The sequence below is a fragment of the Phascolarctos cinereus genome, unplaced genomic scaffold (genome assembly GCF_003287225.1).
Source record: "Phascolarctos cinereus isolate Bilbo 61053 unplaced genomic scaffold, phaCin_HiC Scaffold_9;HRSCAF=440, whole genome shotgun sequence".
Lineage (NCBI taxonomy): Eukaryota > Metazoa > Chordata > Mammalia > Diprotodontia > Phascolarctidae > Phascolarctos > Phascolarctos cinereus.
The window spans coordinates 255,467,859-255,488,117 of record NW_027556402.1 but is presented as its reverse complement, the minus strand read 5'-3'; the positions used below and the strand labels follow the sequence as shown (position 1 = coordinate 255,488,117).

Sequence of the window (20,259 nt, the reverse complement as noted above, 5' to 3'; positions counted from 1 at the left end):
GTTAATGGCAGAGCTAGGATTCGAACCTTGGTTCTCTGACTTGAAATCTTGTCCTTTTTATAATGTTCTTAGTTCAGGGAATCTCTCCTCCACGCCTAGACATGAACTTCTTGGGGTGGGGCGGATCATTCCTGGTTCCTTAGTGAGTGATTTGGAGGACTACAACTCCCATCATCCTCTGGGGGCAGAGGCTGTCCAGAGCCTCCTTGGTTTCCTGGCCCAGGCTCAGTTTTGGGGGAGCAGTAAGTCCCCTCTCTCCTTGCCTCCCTCAGAGAGGCTGATGGGAGCTGGAGTCTCAGCCCTAAGACTGAAAGGCTGGCTACAAAAGCGGGGGAAGGGGTGGCTCCCTCGGCCACCCTAGGCTTTCTGGCCTTCGGGCCTCAGGCACCTTGTGCTGTCACATCGATGTGACGCCCTTCTTCCTCCTCTCTGCCTTGGTCACTGAATGAGGCCACCTCTCCCCCCCACCTCCTGAACCCAGCCCCCTTTCCTTGTCCACTTCCCTCCCTCCCCTGTCCACTGCCCATCACATTCACATCCTGTTTCTCTCCGGTCTTCATCCTTCCCCTCAGAGAGCCGTGCTTCCTTTTCCTGGGTTCCTCTTTTGAGTTCCAGCTGTCAGCCCTGACCTCCAAGACCTGACTCAGAGACTCAGAGTATGGCTGTTGGTCTCTGCTTCTCTATGTGTTTCTAGGTGACTCTGGGGTCAGCCTGGTGTGTTGGATTTACACTCAAGAGAGCTGGGGTGGAGTCCCTCAGTGTCCCCTTGAGCCAGTCCCTGCTGCTCTCTTGGGCTGTTTCCCTTTCTGTGAAATGGGGACGCAGGCCTGAGTGGTTTCTAAGGTCCCTGCCAGTTCAGAATCCTGGGTTCTTTTCCTCCTGTGAACTCAGTCTTGCGCTCAGTCCCGCTCTCTGGTGACAGAAGAGAAGGAGGAGGGGCATAGATTTGGACCCGGGATGCAGAGTTGTGTTTCAGCTCGGGGATCTCGGAGCCGAAAGCAGGCTTCGCATCTGGGTGATCAGAATCATCAGTACAGATTTCTCGGCTCGGTGCCCTCCCCACCCTCCTCCCTCTGACCTAAGATGCTCATTCTCTCTGTCTCCTTGTCCCATTTTCTCTTTCCTTCCTGGGCCCCGTTTCCCTCCCCTGCTTCCCCTCCTAACTGCCCCCCTCTGCAGGGCAGGGCTCACCTCTGTTGCATCCTCACACCCCTCAGCCCTCACTTCCTTCCATTTTCCAGTGGCTAGGGGCAGGCACCCTGGTTGCTATGGAAACAGAGAGGCCCTGAGGGATGCCCAGACCTTTCCCTGGAGGCCCCTGTCCCCCTTTCCCATCCAATCCTCTTTCCCCCTTTCCTGTTCTCTCGAAGCCTGCCCCCCTTTCCCTTTCTGGCCTCCTTTCTCCTCCTTCCTCCTTTCCCACTTGCTGTCTCCCCTCTACGTTCCTCTGTTTCTCTCCATGAGTCCCCTCCCTTCTTTTCTTCCCAACTATCCCTCTTTCTCCTCCTGTGTCCCCTTGTATTTTCATAATCTACTTCCCTCCTCCAGGACTCTCTCCTTTCCTCTTTGTGCTGGATCTCCACCATAGCCCTGGGGTTGACAGTGGGGATGGGTAAGGACCTGTTAGGAAAACCAAAGCCCCACCTGCCTCACCCCCTAGAGCCTCAGGGAACTAGGCTCTGTCAGCTGCAGTGGGTCTCTGTGCCAGCTCCTGGGGCGGCAGCTGGTGCCTTGGCATCCGGGAGGCAGGGAGGACAGAGGCCATGGGCAGCTTGTCCAGCCTGGGGAGGCGGGAGACAGTGGGAAAAGAACAGTAATGTTGGGTGGGGAAAGAAAAATCACAGGAACATAGAATCCTAGATCAAGAGCTCAGAGGCCATCCCATTTTACAGGGGAAGAAACTGAGGCCTGCCAACAGACTCACATTTATGACTAGAGATGTCCACTTGGTGGCCTCTTGTGCCTGGGTAAGGTAGCCTCACATGCTGTATGATTCCTGGTGTGCACATTCATAGCATACACCTACAGATGGCCATACGTGCCCAGAGCCCTCTGGGTCTGCCTTCTGGGGTCTTATTCTTCAGTGGTTTTGGAAATTTGTGCTGGAGAAGGGTCATTCTTAGTCAAGAAGCCTCTGCAGGTACATAGGGGTGGAGCTACATATACCCACACATGCCCATGTAACATGTAACATGTGTTGTGCCCATGGCACATCTCTAACAGGTGACAGAGGTGCCACCTTCCCTCTTTGAGACTCAAGCCCAGAGGGCATTCCCTTCCAGCCCCATGGCTTAGAACTCCCTAGCTCTCTTTGAAGTTCCTCTCAAATGCCATCTCCTACAAGAAGCCTTCTCTGATTGCTCCAGATACCGGTGCTCCCCTCCCCCACCTTCTCTTGATTTTATATTTATTCTACTGGGTGGTATAGTGGGTGGAGTTTATTTAGCACTTCAAGTAAGGAAGACCTGAGTTTGAATCCTGTCCCAGACACTCCCTAGCTGTGTGACTTGGGGCACGTCACTCGCACTCACTGTGCCTAGGCTTCCTCATCGATAATAATAGCACCTCCCTCCTGGGGAGGTTGTAAGGATCGAATGGGCTAACATCAATCAAATGCTTCTCAAACCTTAAAGCCCTCTAAATGCTCTTGTCATTGCTCGGTCATTTCAGTTGTGTCCAACTCTTTGTGACCCCATTGGGGGTTTTCTTGGCAGAGATCCAGGAGCGGTTTGCCATTTCCTTCTCCAGCTCCTTTTACAGATGAGGAAACTGAGGCAGACAGGGTGAGGCAACTTGCCCAAGGTCACATAGCTAGTAAGTGTTTGAGGCTAGATTTGAACTTGTGAAGATAAGTCTTCCTGACTCCAGGCCCAGTGCTCTGTGTGCCATGGCACCACCCTGCTGCCCCTATAAACACTAGCTACTGTTTTTATTACTTATATGTGTACATGTTGTATCCACAATAGACTGCAAGCTCCTTGTGGGCAGGGATTGATCGATTTTGTTTTTCTGCCTTTGTGCTTGGCAGCACCTGGCACAGTGCTAGGCACATAGATGAGTGATTGAGTGGTGTGGTGACTTAAGCTTTGCCAAGTGTCTTGTTTGCCCTTTATCTCATCGAAGCCTTTCCACAGCCCCCTAAGGGGGGGTGGTCTAAGAGCGATGGACTCATGTACAGATGAGCAAACTGAGGCAGGGAGGTTAAGGTACTTACCGAGGGCCACCCAGCGAAGGACAGTCACTTGCCCCAGGTCACATGGCTAGTAACTGGTGGAAGCCGCAGGCCCCCAGCCAAGTCTTCCTGCCTCCCAGGCTGGGGCTCTGTCTGTTGTACCACACTGCCTCCCGATGGACGTTCCTCACTCTTGCGACCCTTCCTCCCTGCTGTCCATTCCCCATGAAGAGACCAGGACAGGTCCCGCCAACTTGTCCTACTAAGCGCCACATGCCCTTTCTCCGCTGTGGGAGTGAGGGTCGTGGCAATCCATTCACGCTCCTCCTGGCGCCTCCCGTATGCACACTCATACACGCCTGCTTGCACATCCTCTTGCTCATCTGCTCTGGATTGCATCATTCTCCTATTGTACCCAGCTTCCACCCCACTCTGCACCCAATCCTGGATCTGTTTGCACGATGACGAGAGGGGGACCACAGGACCCTGGGAAGGTCTGCCCTGGTGAATGATGCCCCAAAGCCCAGCCGCCTGGGAACTGCCTCTGGCCTCACCTTCACTCTCGTGCCTGTCTCGTGGCTCTTGGCCTCTCCCTCTGAGCCTCAGTTTCCCTCTTTTAAATGCAGGAATTGAACCTGGGGTCCTCCCAGCTCTGACATTCCATGTTCTATGTTCTAAGGCCCTTTCCAGTCCAACATTCTCTATTCTATGTTCTAAGGGCCCTGCTGGTTCTGATATTCTGTGTTCTAAGGCCCTTCCTGGCCCTGATATTCTATGTTCTAAGATCCCTCCCAGGTCCAACATTCTCTGTTCTATGTTCTAAGGGCCCTGCTGGTTCTGATATTCTGTGTTCTAAGGCCTCTTCTAGCTCTGACATTTGATGACTGTATGGTGCCCCAAGGCAGAGTGCCAGTGGGCATGGGGCAGGATTAGCACCAGCAAAGGTGGGCTCCGGGGTTTCGTGGAGCACTCTGCAGGTGTGTAAGGGAACCCACTGTTTCTTATAATCCAGCTGAGTGCCCTGCGGGGTGAGGAGGCACAGAACCGTACCAATGCATGAGGGAAAACCCAGGCAGAGCCATTCATACCTGGGAGAGAGGGGAGGCAGCCTCCAAGTGTGTGTGTGGGCAGGGTTTGGGGCAGAGGGCAATTCTCCTCTCCTGGCCAGGGTGGCGGTACCTCCCTCCCACGGGCTCATCTCTCCCTCGTCTCAAGGGCCTGTACTTCTGGGGGTACGAAGCAGGAGGAGCAGTAGCTGCAGCTCCCTGCCCCGGCAGCTGATGAGGGAGCCAGTCGGCAGCCCTGGGCTTTGGGAATACACAGGGTGCTTAGAAGAGGTGGATGTCAGAGGGGGTGGATGCTTGGGTCCATAGGGATGGGGAAGGAGAGCAGGTTCCCACAGTTCTAGTTGGAAATCAGGATGCCTGGGTCCCAGGAGGAAATCCTGAGGTGCAAACCTGGAACAATAAGAAGTAACAGAGTGGATGAATGTAGGGAAATATAAGGAAAAACAATTAGAGCTGTCTGATAGTGGAATGGACTGGTAGTGAGCTCCCCATCATTACAAAGGTTGCTCTCTCCATCACTGGAGGTGTCCTAGTGGAGAATGGAGGAACCCTTGTCAGGGACAGTGGAGAGGGGATTCTCAACCAGATGTGGGTTGTTCTAGTTGACCTTTGAGTGTCCTCTGGGTTGTGAGGCTCAGGGGTGGGCCGAGGGGAGTTTAGTCCCTCTAACTAACCCCCCACCCTGCAGGGAAGGAGGAGTTTGTGGCCACCTTCAAAGGCAACGAGTTCTTCTGCTACGACCTGTCTCACAACCCAATCCAGAGCAGCACGGATGAGATCACGCTGGCCTTCCGGACCTTGCAAAGGAATGGCCTCATGCTGCATACGGGCAAGTCGGCCGACTACGTCAACCTGTCCCTCAAGTCCGGCGCTGTCTGGCTCGTCATCAATCTCGGATCCGGTGCCTTCGAGGCCCTAGTGGAACCCGTCAACGGCAAATTCAATGACAACGCCTGGCATGACGTCCGGGTCACCCGAAACCTGCGCCAGGTAGGGAGTGCGGGGGAGGCGGCCTGGGGGTGGGGGAGGGCGGTCCGCAGGGGAGCTGGGCAAGGGCGGGGGGGGGATTGTAGGGCTTAGAGAGGCGTGGACCAGGGCAGAGGACAGGGCCAGGGAAGGGGGGTCACCTGAGGCAGTGAATGGGAAGGAGTCTGGGGTCTCAGCTGTGCCAGGGGAGCCTGAGATTTGGGATGGGGAGTTTGACTTGAACAGGGTGGGAAGGAAGCCCAGAGGGCAAGGGAAGAGGGAGAGAAAGGAACAGCCAGAAGCAGCGCCAGCTTGGGGGGCCAGTCAGGTACGGCAGAGAGGGCCTGGCTGCCTGGGGAAGGAGAGGACCGGCTGTGGTCTGGTGGAGAGGATGGGCTGGGGGCTGGGCAGGGCAAGGGGCTGGAAGGGATGAGGCTGGAACTTGGGCCAGGGCCAGAGTGGCAGCGCAGGGATGAGTCTGAGGGGGGTGAAGGTCCCTCTTCCAAGATTCCCCTGGAAAGCACATCCTCTATCAGCTAGGCTCTGTCCTAGCCCCCTGCCCAGAAAAGTGGGCTTCAGGAGGCTGATCTGGCTGAGCCAGGAACCCTGGCAGTATAGAGAGATTCAGAGGCTTGGTCTTCTATGGCTGCATGGGGAGAAGATGGCCCTGTTCATCTGGCCCCTTGTCATCACCTGTTGGATTCAAGGTGTGCCAGCCCCTCCTGCTTCAGTCCTCTCTATAGGGGCATACCTGTGGGGCTGTCACGTCCCCATCTTCTGTCCCTTCCCCATGCCAAACATGCTCTGCCAGCCCTCTTCCTCTTGGGAGGACCCTTTCACTCCTTGTAAATGGGGCTTCCATTTGGTAGTGTCTATCTTACTTGGTGGCCCCCATTTGGGTCTTGTTCTTCTCAGGCTACTGCTTCTTGATATCCCCATGATGCTTCTCTGCCACCTGCTACATTGCCTCCACTCCAGGAAGAACTTGATCATTCTGCCAGTCAGTATTTATCAAGTTTCAATGACTAAACAGCTCAGTCAGGTTTGGAGATGAAAGGGACATTAGAGACAAGCCAGGACTGGGAATTCAGAATTAGAAGGGACCTTAGAGTTTCCTGAGGTCCTAGAAGGGCTCTTGGAGGTTCCTGAGGTTCCAGAAGGGACCTTAGAGGTTCCTGAGGTCCTAGAAGGGATCTTGGAGATTCCTGAGGTTCCAAAAGGGACCTCAGAGGTTCCTGAGGTTCCACAAAGGACCTCAGAGGTTCCTGAGGCTCCACAAGGGACCTCAGAGGTTCCTGAGGTGCTAGAAAGGCTCTTGGAGGTTCCTGAGGTTCCAGAAGAGACCTTAGAGGTTCCTGAGGTCCTAGAAGGGCTCTTGGAGGTTCCTGAGGTCCTAGAAGGGACCTTAGAGGTTCCTGAGTTTCCAGAAGGGACCTTAGAGGTTCCTGAGTTTCCAGAACGGCTCTTGGAGGCCATCTAGTCCAACCCTCTCATTTTATAGACCAGGGAGCAGAGGCAGAGCGGTGAAGGAAAAAGTAAGAGGCAGATCTGAGATTCGAACCCTTGTCCTAGAACTACAAATCCAGTGCTCCTTGCCCCCTGTTTGACAGTGAGGCCTAGAGAAAGACATGTCTTACCCAGCCAAAAGGAACCCAGATCCCTTGACTTCATATCCAATGTTCTTTCCTCCATATTTCTGCCATTTCCTGTGGAATTGGGGGCTGGAAGGGCCTTCTTAGAGAGAGGAGCTAGTCTAAAGCTGGATGATACCCCAGGACTGGGGCAAGGGAAGAACCCTGGGGAGGAAAGATAGCAGGCTAGGCATCCTAAAATAGAAGCGGGAGGGGTTCAGCTCTGCGTGTCCGGCTCAGGGGTCATGGGACCAGGTTTCCTCTGGGGCCAGGCGAGAAGAGAGTGACGCAGAGTGATGAATGGCACCAGCTGCTGGCCTGGTTGAGTGGGTGGCCAGGGGCCAAGGACACTTTGTCGAGTGAATTCCAAGTTCTTTTCCCCCAAGTGCTTGGGACAGCCAATGGGGTGAGAGCTGGCCTTGGCCTCAGCAGCAGCAGCCACAACCCAGAGACACTCTCTCCTTCTCTTGAAGGAGGTGGCCAGGGAGCCAGGGAGAGGCCAGAAGGCCAGCCAGCAGGAGGGAGGAGAGGGGGAAACCACGACCTTGGGAGAATTCATAGGGACAGGATGGTCAGCCCTGGAGTCATAATGAGGGTGTGAGTGCCAGGGGACGCCCCCTCCCTGCCCCTGGAGACTGGCATGGCTGAAGCCCCCTCCGTTTATCCGTGAGCTGGTCATCACCGGAGGGGATTCTAAGAGGCCTATTTTTATTCTGGGACCTGCTTCCCTCCACTGCCCAGTGGGCTCCTGACATGGCCCAACTCAGCAAATGTGTGCTCCTTTTGATGCTAGCCAGAGAGCATCACTTTAACGTTCGCCAAAGAGCTAATTTTAACATTAGCCAGAGAGCTCATTTTAATGCTAGCCAGAGCCAAATTAGGAAGGCAATTCAGCTACCAAAATATCCCCCCATTCATTAGTATCATGTGATAGCCTCTGGGGGCATGATTGGAGGGGGAGTTTGGGGTACTGAGAGTGGCTACGACCCCAGAGGAATGGGCCCTCCTTTCATCAGGATCCAGCCCCTAGGCCCTGAGGCCGCCATGATGAAGGCCATGCCAAGGTTCCACCCAGTCCAATTCAACACATGTTTATTAAAAGCCTGCTCTATTCAGGCCATGTGCAAGGCCAGAGGGAGATCCAAAGTTTAGATATGACCCAATCCCTACCCTTGGGGAGTGGACAATCTAATAGGGAGATAAGAGCTGTAGACAAATAACTGTGATTTAAAATGGGCAAGGAGGCGCAAGGAGAGGAGCTGGGGTGGAGTGGAGAGCCAGGCTGGCCTCAAAGCCAGGAAGCCTGGATTCGAGGCTTCCTTCTGACACCTCCTGACTGCACCGCGCCTCTCGCACTCGGACACCTTCCATTGGCACTCTACCTATCTGGTCCCTCTCCAGCTCTTTGAATGTGGGCTCCCTCATTAGAGAGTGGGCTTCTTGAGGGGAGGGACCATGCTTTTGCCTTCCTAGCCCAGCAGAGTGTCTAGCGTGCTTAATAAATACTTGTTAAATGACTACTATGTTGCAGAGAAGGGACAATTAGGGAGTGCATTGGATAGAGTACTGGACTTGAAGCCAGGGAAGACCTGAGTTCAAATCCTGTCTCAGACATAACCTCTCAATTTTAGTCTCTTCATCTGAACCTGCCAGGTGGCACAATGGCTAGTGAGCTGGACCTGGAGTCAGACCTGATTTCAAATCAGGCCTCAGACACTTACTGGCTGTGTTACCTTGGACAAGTCACTTAGCCTCTGTCTGCTTTGATTTCCTCATCTGTAAAATGGGGATAATAATAGCACCTACCTTACAGAGTTGTTGTGGGAATTAAATGAGATAATATTTGTAAAATGCTTTGTAACTCTTAAAGTACTGTATAAATGTTTTTGTTATTCAGTCATGAACACCTCCTTGTGACCCCATTTGGGGTTTTCTTGGCAGAGATACTGGAATGGTTTGCCATTTCCTTCTCCAGCTCATTTTACAGATGAGAGTAAACTGAGGCAAACAGGGTTCAGTGACTTGCCCAGGGTCGCACAGCTAGTGAATGTCTGAGGCCAGATTTGAACTCAGGAAGAGAAGTCTTCCTGACTCCAGGCCCAGCGCTCTATCCACTGCACCATAGCTGCCTATAATGCTAGCTGTTATCATTGAAGGTGCCTTGGGAGAGGAAGTTCACACCTGGGAGCTCCCTATACCAATGAAATAACAAAGTCAGTCTCTAAGCCTGTCCCCTACTCGTTCTGATTCCTCCTCCCTCACCAGACTCTGAAGAAGAGAGAACTTTGTAAACCTTAAGAACTAAAGTTGTCTCTACTTTGACTCTGAAGTGGCTTTTTGGAGAATCACCACACCTTTTTGAAGTTCATCTGTGTTGGGCACAGGGCAAGGGAGAGACAAAGTTTCGATAAAATCAGGCCCATTTCTTGCCCTTGTGAAGCTTCCAATCTAGGATGGAGATGGGGTCTAGAGTATATCCCATTGGGCACCCAGGATAGTGGCTGCTTTGGAATTAGGGCTCAGAGAGTCCCAAGACCAGAGGACTTGAAATAGGGAGGGGGTGCCTTCAGAAGTTTGGGTCCATTTCCAGCTTTCTTTTCTCCAGCGGAGTCTAGTGGGCACATCAGCTCATATTTTTATGGTACTCTAAGGTCACAAGTTTCTTCTCTCTAGGCCTCAGTTTTCTCCTCTGTACAAAGAGGGGGTTGAACTAGATAATGTCTAAGATCTCTTTAACTTCAGCTCTATGATCCTAACATCCTCATGTCCCGTGTTTGAGCCTTGTTTAATCTTCCTTTCATTGAACAGAGCTAGTGACTGACAAGTTATACCAACATGTCTCTGTAATCAATCAGCCAGTCAATCAGCAAACATTCAGGAAGCTTCCAGAGTGTCTAGTGCAGGCTCTCTGTAGGCCACTGGGCACAAAGAGACTGCTCAAAGGAGCGGGGGGATTGCCTACTGGCTCAGCCTTTGCTTGGTCCAGCGTGGTAAACCCTGGTCAGTGGCAGTTCCAGGAGGTGTGCCCTGCCTGGGAGGGGCCCGTGCTTGCCAACCTGGACATTAGTCTGTAAGATGAGGTCCAGCCCAGCTTCTTTTTTGGGCTCTTGGTGTTTCTGACGTTCATAAAGAGACTTAGTGGTTTCTAGGTGATCCAGCGGATAGACCACTGGACCTGGAGTCAAGAAGACCTGAGTTCAAATCTGGCCTCAGACACTTATTAGTGGTATGATCCCGGGCAAGTCATTTAACCTCTGTCTGTCTCAATGTCCTCAACTGTAAAATGGGGATAATAATAATATGAGACTAATAACACCTTTCTATCAGAATTATTGTTAGGCTTCAGAGGTAATATTTGCCAAGGGCTTTACAAATGTTAACATGACCTCTAAATGCTAATAGATGGTGATGATGATGTCCAAACCCCAGGGAATTTTTTTATTTCCTCCCTATACCTGCATCTACCACCTCTTGGAGGTGACTGGTATCACTGTTCTTTCCAGGAGATCACAGAATCTCAGATTTGGAAGAGACCCCAAAGGGGTCTGAGACTTCGAGGTGAAAACAACCCTTGAGGTCATCTAGACCAACCAACTTATTTGCTGGATGAGGAAACTGAGGCTTGAGAGCAGGGAAGGGACTTGCCCCACATGGATTCTAAGGGGGTGGAGCTAGAATTTTCACCCCATTTTTTGACTCCAAATACAGTATTCTTGGGGCAGCTAGGTGGCGCAGTGGATCGAGATCCAGCCTTGGAGTCAGGAGGACCTCATTTCAAATCTGACCTCAGACAGTTGACACTAGCTGTGTGACCTTGGGCAAGTCACTTAACCCCAATTGCCTCCCCCCCCCAAAAGAAGCAAAAATAAAATGAGAAAAGAACATCTAATAAACAAATATAGTATTCTTTCCATTCTAATTCCACCTAGGGAGATAAAGTTTATAGTTGGATGACCTGCATTCAAATCCCAGCTTTACTATTTACCATTTGTGTGACCTTGGGCACTCTCTTGACTTCTCTGTATGCCTCTGTCAAATGAGGGCTTAGACCAGATAGCCTCTGGGGTTCCTTTTGGCTCTCTGTGATCCGTGGGTAGGCAGAATCACTCTTCCAACCTCCCTGAATGGTTACCAGCCTCCAATGAAAGCTCTCTGACCTACAAACTTGCCTTGGTCAAGTTTCAGAAGGGATTCTCCGGGGGGTAGCTAGGTGGCACAGTGGATACAGCACCGGTCCTGAAGTCAGGAGGACCTGAGTTCAAATCTGACCTCAGACCAAACACTTGACACTTACTAGCTGTGTGACCCTGGGCAAGTCACTTAACCCCAATTGCCTAAAAAAAAATGCACATAAGAAGGGATTCTCCTCCTCCTGATACTTCAGGATTTGGTGGATGGTTCCATGGTGGGTGGCCTTGTCTCTAATGATTTTACAGATGTCAATCACCTCCTCCTCAGTCTTCTCCTTTTTGACCCAAGACTTCTGCTCTTGTAGGTCTTGAATCTTAGCAATCAGATTCATCTCTCACTGCCTCCAATCATTATGCAGGAGCTGTTTTCTCAGTCCCATCACATCTCCCTCTGGTCCTGATGTAGGGACTCATCTGTCTGTCTGCTGCCTCATCCTACCTTCCTCATCTCTTCCTTTATCCCTTCCCTCATCGCTCTTCTCCTGGCATGTTCAGCCTTTCAGGAATCCAGACCATTCAAAGATGGAAATGCTCCTACCCTTGCTTTATGGCACTTCCCCCTGCTAGAGTGTGGAATCTGAGCTGGGAGAGGATTGCTCACATTCTTCCCAAAGGAATTTCAATCATTGGAAGCCTTGAGAGGGTATTGTTGAAATTCAGTCTCCCCTTCCACTTGGTGCTGCCGTGCACGCCACAAACACAGGCTTATCAATGATACTCCAGGCACAGGGTTTCACCTTGACAACAGTGCCTTCTGCTTGTACTACCTCTAGTCCCTCCACTTGAGGTTGGGATAAGAGTCAGAGCTGGGAATAGCCCTAGAGCCCAGAATGTCACAGCTAGGAGTGTCCTTAGAAGAGAGGATGTCAGAGCTGGCCTTAGAGAGCCAAGCCCTTCTTCACAGATGGGGAAATTGAGGTTCAAAGACTGGAAGTAAGTCACCCATGATTAAGTAGAAGCAAATTAGTAGCAGTGCCAACCTCAGCCCCTGAATGTCTGGCTTGCTAGGCCAGTCTCTGGTGCCGTCTTTCTTCTTGTTCTCTCTTAGCCTGGAATCCCCTTTGTGCAAGCTGGTCAAACCTGTTCTTTGCCCCTATGTTACTCTTGCATTAACACAGCTGGTCTGGTGATTACCAGGGGCTGGAGTTTTGGCCACAGTGTCCATCCTGTGGGGCTGGGAGGATAGCCTCTGGATCAATGTTGTATAGCCATCCTTACCAGCAGCTTGAGGTCCTTGGCACTAAGTTCTTCATGCTCTCAGAGAGTAGCCTCTTCACTTAAAGCCTTGCTTCTCTCACAGCACTTCCAGGTTTCCTCTTGTCAAGTTTTCCGTGTTACCCTGATCACTGAGCTTCCCATCCCTTTGCCCATAGAAGGTACTTGAATAATTACTTGTTGAATTGTATTGCCTAGAGCAGAGTCTTGTCCCATCTTCAGAGATGCTCAGAGCACTTATGTGCCACTTGCTGATTAATATTGGTGATTTCTGACTCCTCCCAGCTACTAAATATGGAATCCCATTACGGGTAATTTCATGGGGGCCTCCGCTATTGTCTTCCTGAATTAGCACTGTGTCTGTTAGTTTTGCCAACGTTCTTCCTTTAATGCCACTCCGCATTGTCTAACTGCCTTACCACTGAAGATTCCCCACACTGTTTAGTGCCCTGTCTGTCATCTCTGCTGCCCAAATGTTTCCTCCCCCTTATGCCCTTGGCTTCCAAGTCCAGGGTCATTCTCTAAAGGGATCATGGAGAGAAAAGGACTCACAAGTCCTGGGCAGGAGGATGTGGTTTAGTCCTCCTTGCTGAGGGATCCAGAGAGAGAAAGGACTGTTCGTGGAAGGCAGCCAGGCCTTTGGGTGGGTGTTCATGGGGTATGGGGGCTAGGAAGAACGAGTGCCCCGAGTTGGTTGTGGAAAGAGGTATGTGGGGTCTGTAGGTATAGATGGGAACCAGAAGCTTGGACAACGGGGTAAATTAGGTGGTTTTCTTTTTCAGGGGACGATGGGGAAGGGTCATTTACAGGGAAGTCATTGTCCAGAAGGTTGAGAGGAAATTGTGTTGGAGGAAAGAATCATGGGAACCTTTGGGAAATAAATGGTGGGGCTCAGAAAAAGTGAATGAGGGCAGGGAGGATGAGATTTGGTTACTTGGGGGACAAGAGTGGGAGGGGAGGGAAGAACATGGGAGGGGGAGGGCTTGGGACAATTGGAAATTATTGAGAAAATGTCCCTTTCCCCCTGTACGTGGAAAAATGGCATCCTTCTAATTCTCCCAATGATTCACTCTTCCTCTTCCATTCTTGGTGAAGAGAAGGGGCCAAAATGAGAGGAGCTGGGGGGACCCCCATGCCTCCCTGAATTCCTATCCCCATGCCTTGCCCACAGAACAAGAAGACTCCCCTTTCACCACTATGTTGCTTTGGAACATTCTCTAGGCCCCCAAATAAAAGTTTCATGTCCGTACCAGCCCATTGATTTTCAAGAAGCTATTGACCATCAGCCCACAACCAGTCAGCTAGCTGGATGACCACCAACCAGACAACTCATCGTCCAAGACCCCAGCAGGCCACTGGTCAGCTAATTGGCCAACCCTAACCAGCTCTTTGAATCTGGAAGCCATCTGGCTGACCACTGAGCCCAACTGCCCAATGCAATAGATCATCCCTCTCTCCCATCCCTCTCCTCTCCCCTCCCTTCCCCCAACCCCTAACCCCCACCCCTTGACATTTCAGCTGATAGGATTTACTAATATGCATAGTTAGGTTTGCTTCTTAACCGTCCTGCCTTCCCCCCCAACCCCCCCCTCAACCCTCTCTGTTGGACAACCCCGTTACCGACTTGTGTGTGTTACTAACACGCTTACAACCTGGTGTGGGGGGAGGGGCGGGGCTGGGGGCGGGGGGGGGAGGGACGGGGCTGGGGGTGGGGAGATGGGGGCGGAAAACCGAACTAACCTTTTCTGTCTCATCTATGGAATGTTGACCATTTTTTTAGTCCTTGGTTTCTCAGTCCTGATTCTTTTCTTGTTTCTTTCTCTACTAACCAAGATCTTTACCTATTCCCCCTTCTCTGCAGACAGCTCTCCGGGGAAGGGGATTGAGGGCATGAAAAAGGGCAATCCATGACTGGGGGGGGTGGAGGGAGGAAGAAAGGAAGGAAGAAGCAGACGTGGGACAAGAGGAGGTCAAGTTCCTTCTCGTTTTCTTCTTTGTCCCCATCAGAACTTTGATTTTTCTAAATCTTAGGAGTTTAGAGCTGAACCCCGGGGTGGGAGGGCCTGAGCGAACAACCAAATATATATAGATATATATTTCTCCTCCTTTCTTGAGTTTCACAGTTGGTCATTTTATTTTTCTTTTCTTTCGTTCTTTTTTTTTTTGTTCGTTTTTTGTTTGTGACCCCCCCTCCCCCACCCTCATACCTCCGGTGCAGCACGCAGGGATTGGACACGCTATGGTAAACAAACTGCATTACCTGGTAGATATCACTCTAATTGTCTTATCGTTTGGTTTGCCGTGGGTTTTTTTTTTTAACTGTTCGATTCTCCTTTCCGTTCCTTTGGCCTCTTTGGTTTCTGTTCTGCTCTTCCAATTGGTTCTGGACGACCTTTGGATTTTGCTTCTATTTTTTTTCTGTTGTCCCTCCTTTCTTTTCCCCTCTTCTTTTCCTTCTTGATCCAAAGTCAAATGGAAATTGAGAAATTTGGCCAATTCCTCCCCACCCTAAATTCAGGCCACCAGCCAGAGAGAAGTGGGGACAGGGTCTCTGCCAGCGTTGGCTCTGGGGAGACCGGTCCTAACTCCAGTCCCTTATTTCTGTTGCTTTGTTTAGTTGATTTCTTCCTTCTCTTTTATTTATTTATTTTTCCTTCTTTGGTTTGGTTTCTTTCTTGGTCTCCGGAAAATCCATGGAAAACGCCATCCCATGACATGCTGTGCCTTCGCTCACTGTCAGCTCCCAAGGACGGGCCTCCTGGGATTGGGATGGGGAAAGCCCCCTGGCAGCCAGCAGGGTGGGATCTCTAGAGGTGTGTGTGTGTGTGTGTGTGTGTGTAGGGGTGAAACAGGGACATCAGGGAGATGACAGATCTCCCTGGGGACTAGTGAGGAAGGCGATTTTGCTTTCTACCTCCCCAGATACACCTCCAGGGGCTGGTCTCATGTTTCCAGGGGTTGAGGTTGGCTGCCAGGGGAATGGGAGCCTCCTTGTTCTGCCTTAGGGGTGCCCGGCCCTTCCCCTCTACATACTGCATGGCATGAAGGGTCTTCCTCTGCCCCCCAACCAGGGACAATGTCCTGTTCTCCCCCAGACCGCTCTGCAGCTCTGACTAACACTGTGTCTCACACTGTCTTCCCTTCTCCATCCACCCCTCCTTCCTCTCCTTCTGCATGACCCCTGGGGAAGAGGTTGATTTCCTTCCTCTTTGAGGGAGGTAGTGAGAAAAGAGACTTAGGGGGGAGGGGGCTTGGGTGCTACTGCTGAGCTCATCAGAGGAAGGATTGTGTGTGTGGCTGTTGATGTGGGCAGACTTACAATGATGTCTGTGGATACATCTGACTGCATATGTGCACATGGAGCAAGTCATACAAGAGATGGGGGTGTGACTGCATGTATGTGATGTGGGATGTTGCTGTGTGGCTGTGATGGATGTGTGTTGATGACATGTGTGTAACTACATATGTGTTGGTGCATGTAGTGAAGGACAGGTGTCCTTGTGGCCACATGAGCTCCTACATGGATGTAAGGAGGTGGCCAGTGGCAGGCTGGCACCATTCCTATTTCAGCCTCTGTGGGCCAATGGGCATCTACCTCTCTATGAGTCAATGCTATATAGGTATCTAGTCCTCACCTGGCTGCATCTGCCCCTCATTGAGGGCTCTGGGAGCTGGACCTCTGATGACCAGCTGGAGGGCAGGGGAGCCCAGGATAGGCCCCTTCCCTTTTCTTTCCCATGGCCCAAGGATCTGCCCAGGCTGTGTTCCCCAATTCCAGCCTTAACTCATTTTGTTGTTGTTGTTTAGACATTTTTCAGTCATGTCTGACTCTTCATGACCCCATTTGGTGTTTTCTTGGCAGAGATACTGGAGTGGTTTGCCATTGCCTTCTCCAAATCATTTTACAGATGAGGAAACTGAGGAAAGTAGGGTTAAGTGACTTGCCCAGGGTCATACAGCTAGTGAATGTCTAAGGCCAGATTTGAACTCATGAAGATGAATCTTCTTGACTCCAGGCTGGACACTTTATCCACTGTGGTATCACCTCGCTGCCCCACACTGATGCTCTGCCTCCATGAGTCTTTCTCTTATTCATTTATTTTCTTATTCATTTATCTATCTATCTATCTATCTATCTATCTATCTATCTATCTATCTATCTTTCTATTTACTGAGGCAATTGGGGTTAAGTGACTTGCCCAGGGTCACACAGCTAGTGAGTGTTATGTGTCTAAGGCTGGATTTGAACTCAGGTATTCCCGACTCCAGAGCCAGTGCTCTATCCACTGCGCCACCTAGCTGCCCCTCCATGAGTCTTTCTCAATGAGCCTCAACTCTCCCAATGTACATAGCTCCCATCTGATAACTCTTGTCTAAGGTTTTCTCCTCACCACCCCAGTAAGAAGATCATTCAAATGTCATTATACTCATTTTACAGATGGGAAAACTGAGGCTCAGGGAAGCAGAAGCAGAAGTTGAACCAAAGAATCCGCACCCCAACTACAGTTGTCTCCTCATTGCCTCAGGCTGCTTCTCCTGCCCCAAGCTTCCTTTCCTGGCCTATAACCTGGTCTAAATGAGGCATACCCTCTGCACAGCCCTCTCTTACCAGCTCCAGTTCCTCCCAGTGTTCCTGGAGAGATGGGTCAGAATATAGCCAGGAGCATCCCCTCTGTCCATAATACAGTCCCTTGTCCCAGGGAGCTTCCACTCTAAAACAGCCTGGCATATAGCCCCTTCCTCACTTACCCAGGTAAAAATAGGAGCAGTCTGGGTGCACATTTACAATGGACTGGTTATAATTGGTATTTATTTGTAAGTCTCCCCTAATAGTGCTAAGTCATAACCTAGAGGACTAGCTGTGAACCCAAAGTCAAAGGAAAGGTGACAGATAAGAGAAGCCAAGAGCACCATGCTGGCTAGGAGACAGTGTGGTGTTGGAAAGCATCAGCATTGGATTTGGAGTCTGGAGGAATTCCATTCATATTTTGCTTGTGATGATAGCGGAGAGAACTTGCAAGCTGCCTCAGTTGACTCATCTGTAAAATGGGGCTACCAATAGCAGCTACTTGATAGGGTTGTTGTGAGGATCAGATGAGATAACTCCCCCAAAGTGCTTTGAGCACCCCAGAAATGTGAGCAGTTAGCATGGTTGTTGTGATCATTAGGGGTGATCAGTCTACCACCGATTGGGCTGTGTGATTTGTGGCAAGTATTTCAGTTCCTTTGGGCTTCATTTTTCTCTCTTGCCCAATGTTGACACATGCCCTATCTGCCCTCCTCACTGGGACACTGAGAAAAGCTGATAGAAGAATGTGAAATTCCTTCCTAATGAGGGTCATGAAATGTGGCCTTGTCATCTCCAGCTTCTCCTAGTGAGAGGGTTAGCACTCCCTTCCAGATTGGTTCTTCAGAAAAGCTGCTAGTCTCTCTTCAGTACAAACTCTTGAGAATATGCTATGCCACTGGGGAGACCAGCACTCTCCCTCGCCTTGTCACAAATGGGACTCCAAATAGAATGGCAGAGCTGGGAAGGACCTTGGAACATAAAACGAGGAATGTCAGATCTGGGAGGGATGTTAGAACATAAAACATGGAATGTCAGCACTAGAAAGGATCTTAGAACATAGAACAAGGAATGTTAGATCTGGGGGGGATGTTAGAACGTAAAATGTGGAATGTCAGCACTGGAAAGGATCTTAGAACATAGGACAAGGAATGTCAGATCTGGGGGGGTGTTAGAACATAAAATGTGGAATGTCAGCACTTGGAAGGATCTTAGAACATAGAACAAGGAATGTCAGATCTGGGGGGGATGTTAGAACACAGAATGTGGAATGTCAGATTTCAGAGTGACCTTAGAATGTAGAACAAGGAATGTAAGATATGAGAGGCACCTTAGAACATAGAACAAGGAATGTCAGCACTGGAAAGAGATCTTAGAACATAGAACAAGGCATGTCAGAGCTGGAAGAAGCCTGTTTAAGACAGGAAAGGAAACAAATGCACAGAGATGAAATGAGTTATCCACGGCCACACTGTCAATAAGTGGCGTAATCGGAATTTAAACCAAGGTTTCTAGATTAAAAATCGATTTTCCTTTCTATTGTACTATAGTGACAGGACAGAAATGGCTAACAGGGAGTTGAAGATCTGAATAGGGAAATGGTGAAAGCCTCTGGCTGCCTTCGCTGAGCCACCAGACCCAGAGGAATGACATTTCAGGTTACTAAAGAAATGGCAGATGTTATGGCAAAGCCTTGGTCAAGGAGCTTTGAAGGATCCTGGAGGATGGGAGAGGCACCATGCATGGCTCTGGAGAGAGGCAAATGTTCTGCCTTCCAAAAATGGGAAGAGAGTGAGTCTGTGAACCAGAAGCTAGTAAGCTTAACATCAATTCCAGGAAAAAATCTCAGAAGACAAAATAACGGGATGGTTAGTTATCTTTTAGAAAAGGCAGTGGTGATGAAAAGGCATGGCTTCATCAAAAACAGGTTTTGGCAGACCAGCCTTGTTTTGTTTTGTTTTTTTACAGGGTTGTGAGGTTGGGAATCCAGGGAATATTTTAGACTCAACTTACTTGGATTGTAGTAAAACATTTGGCAAAGCCTCTCCGGCTATTTTTGTTGACAAAATGGAGAGCTATGGGGTAGACAATTGCACAGTCAGCTGATTCAGAACTAGGTTTTGTTCCAATACAGGGCCTAGCACATAGTAAGCACTTAATAAATGCTTGCCTATTGTTGATTGAGAAGTATCCAAATAGTGCAAAAAAGTGCTGGATTTGTAGTTGCCACAAGTTGACTTGTGGGACATAGTCAAGTCTCTGCCTTAAGGGTTAATGCCCTTTTAATTAATTAATTTAATTAGTTAATTTCTCTGGGTCTCAGTTTTCTCATCTGTAAAATGAGAGAATTGAGGGGAAGTGACTTGTCCAAGGTCATATGCTTACTAAGTGGTAGAAAGGGGACTTGAATCTAGGTCCTGTAGGATCCTTAGGCTAGATCTTTTCTAGCTCTAAATCTGTGATCTTCGTGATCTGTGAATGACTGGACCCAAAGAATGGTCACTGATGGCTTGATGTTAGTTAGCAAGAAAGTCCCTGATGGGGTGCTTCAGAGTTTTATCCTTGGCTCTGAGCTATTCCAGACTCTTACTGGTGACTTAGATGAAGGCATAGATAACATGCTTATCAAAGTTGCAGCACCACAATCCTAGAACATAAGATGGCAGAGTCAGGATCCCCAAAGCCCTCAACAGACTCAAATATTAGGCTGCATGTAATGAGGGGCAACTGGATGGTTCAGTGGATAGATTGATGGGTCTGGAGTTAGGAAGACCTAAGTACAAATATGGCCTCAGACACTTACTAGTATGCAATCTTTGGCAAATCACTTAACTCTGCTTGAGTTCTTCATCTGCAAAACTGAACTGGAGAAAGAAATGGCAAACTACTCCAGTATCTCTGCCAAGAAAACTCCAAATGGGGTCACGAAGAGTTGGACACGACTAAACAACAACAGAGTGTCCAGGAATAGAGACGTGATCATCCTGCTGTTCTTTCCTCTGATCAGACCACACTTGGAATATTATACTGGGTCCTGGATGCTAGTTTTTAGGAGGGATGTCGACAAGTAGTGTGGCAGGTAATCACAATGGTGAATGGCCTTGAGATTTCTCTATATGAGGATTGGCTAAAGGAACTAGGGATGTTTAGTTTGGAGAAAAGAAGACTTGGGGACATGGGAGGATTTCTGTGTTCAAGTTCTGAAGAGTCATAAGATGGAAGAGAGATTAGACTTGTATTTTTGGGTCCCAGAGAACAGAACTAGGAGCGGGTGGAAATAGCAGAGAGCTAGATGTGGACTTCAAAAACTTCCTAATGATTCAGATTGTCTTGGTGGTAAATGCCTCGTCACAGAAGGGCTTGTCGAGAATGTTGTAGAGGTTAGACGAGATGCCTCTGATGTCTCCTTTTCAGCTTTGAGATGCTGTGATTAATAGATCCCCAGATCACC

The 20,259-nt window shown here is 49.9% G+C and overlaps 1 protein-coding gene across 1 annotated transcript in view; it reads left to right on the top strand.

Moving 5' to 3' along the window:
* Window positions 1-20,259, top strand: part of NRXN2 (neurexin 2) — a 177,900-nt gene that overhangs the window by 41,593 nt on the left and 116,048 nt on the right. Inside the window, 2 exon segments of the mRNA XM_020968358.2 lie at window positions 4,928-5,229; window positions 14,460-14,483. Coding sequence (XP_020824017.1) covers window positions 4,928-5,229; window positions 14,460-14,483 — 326 coding nt within the window.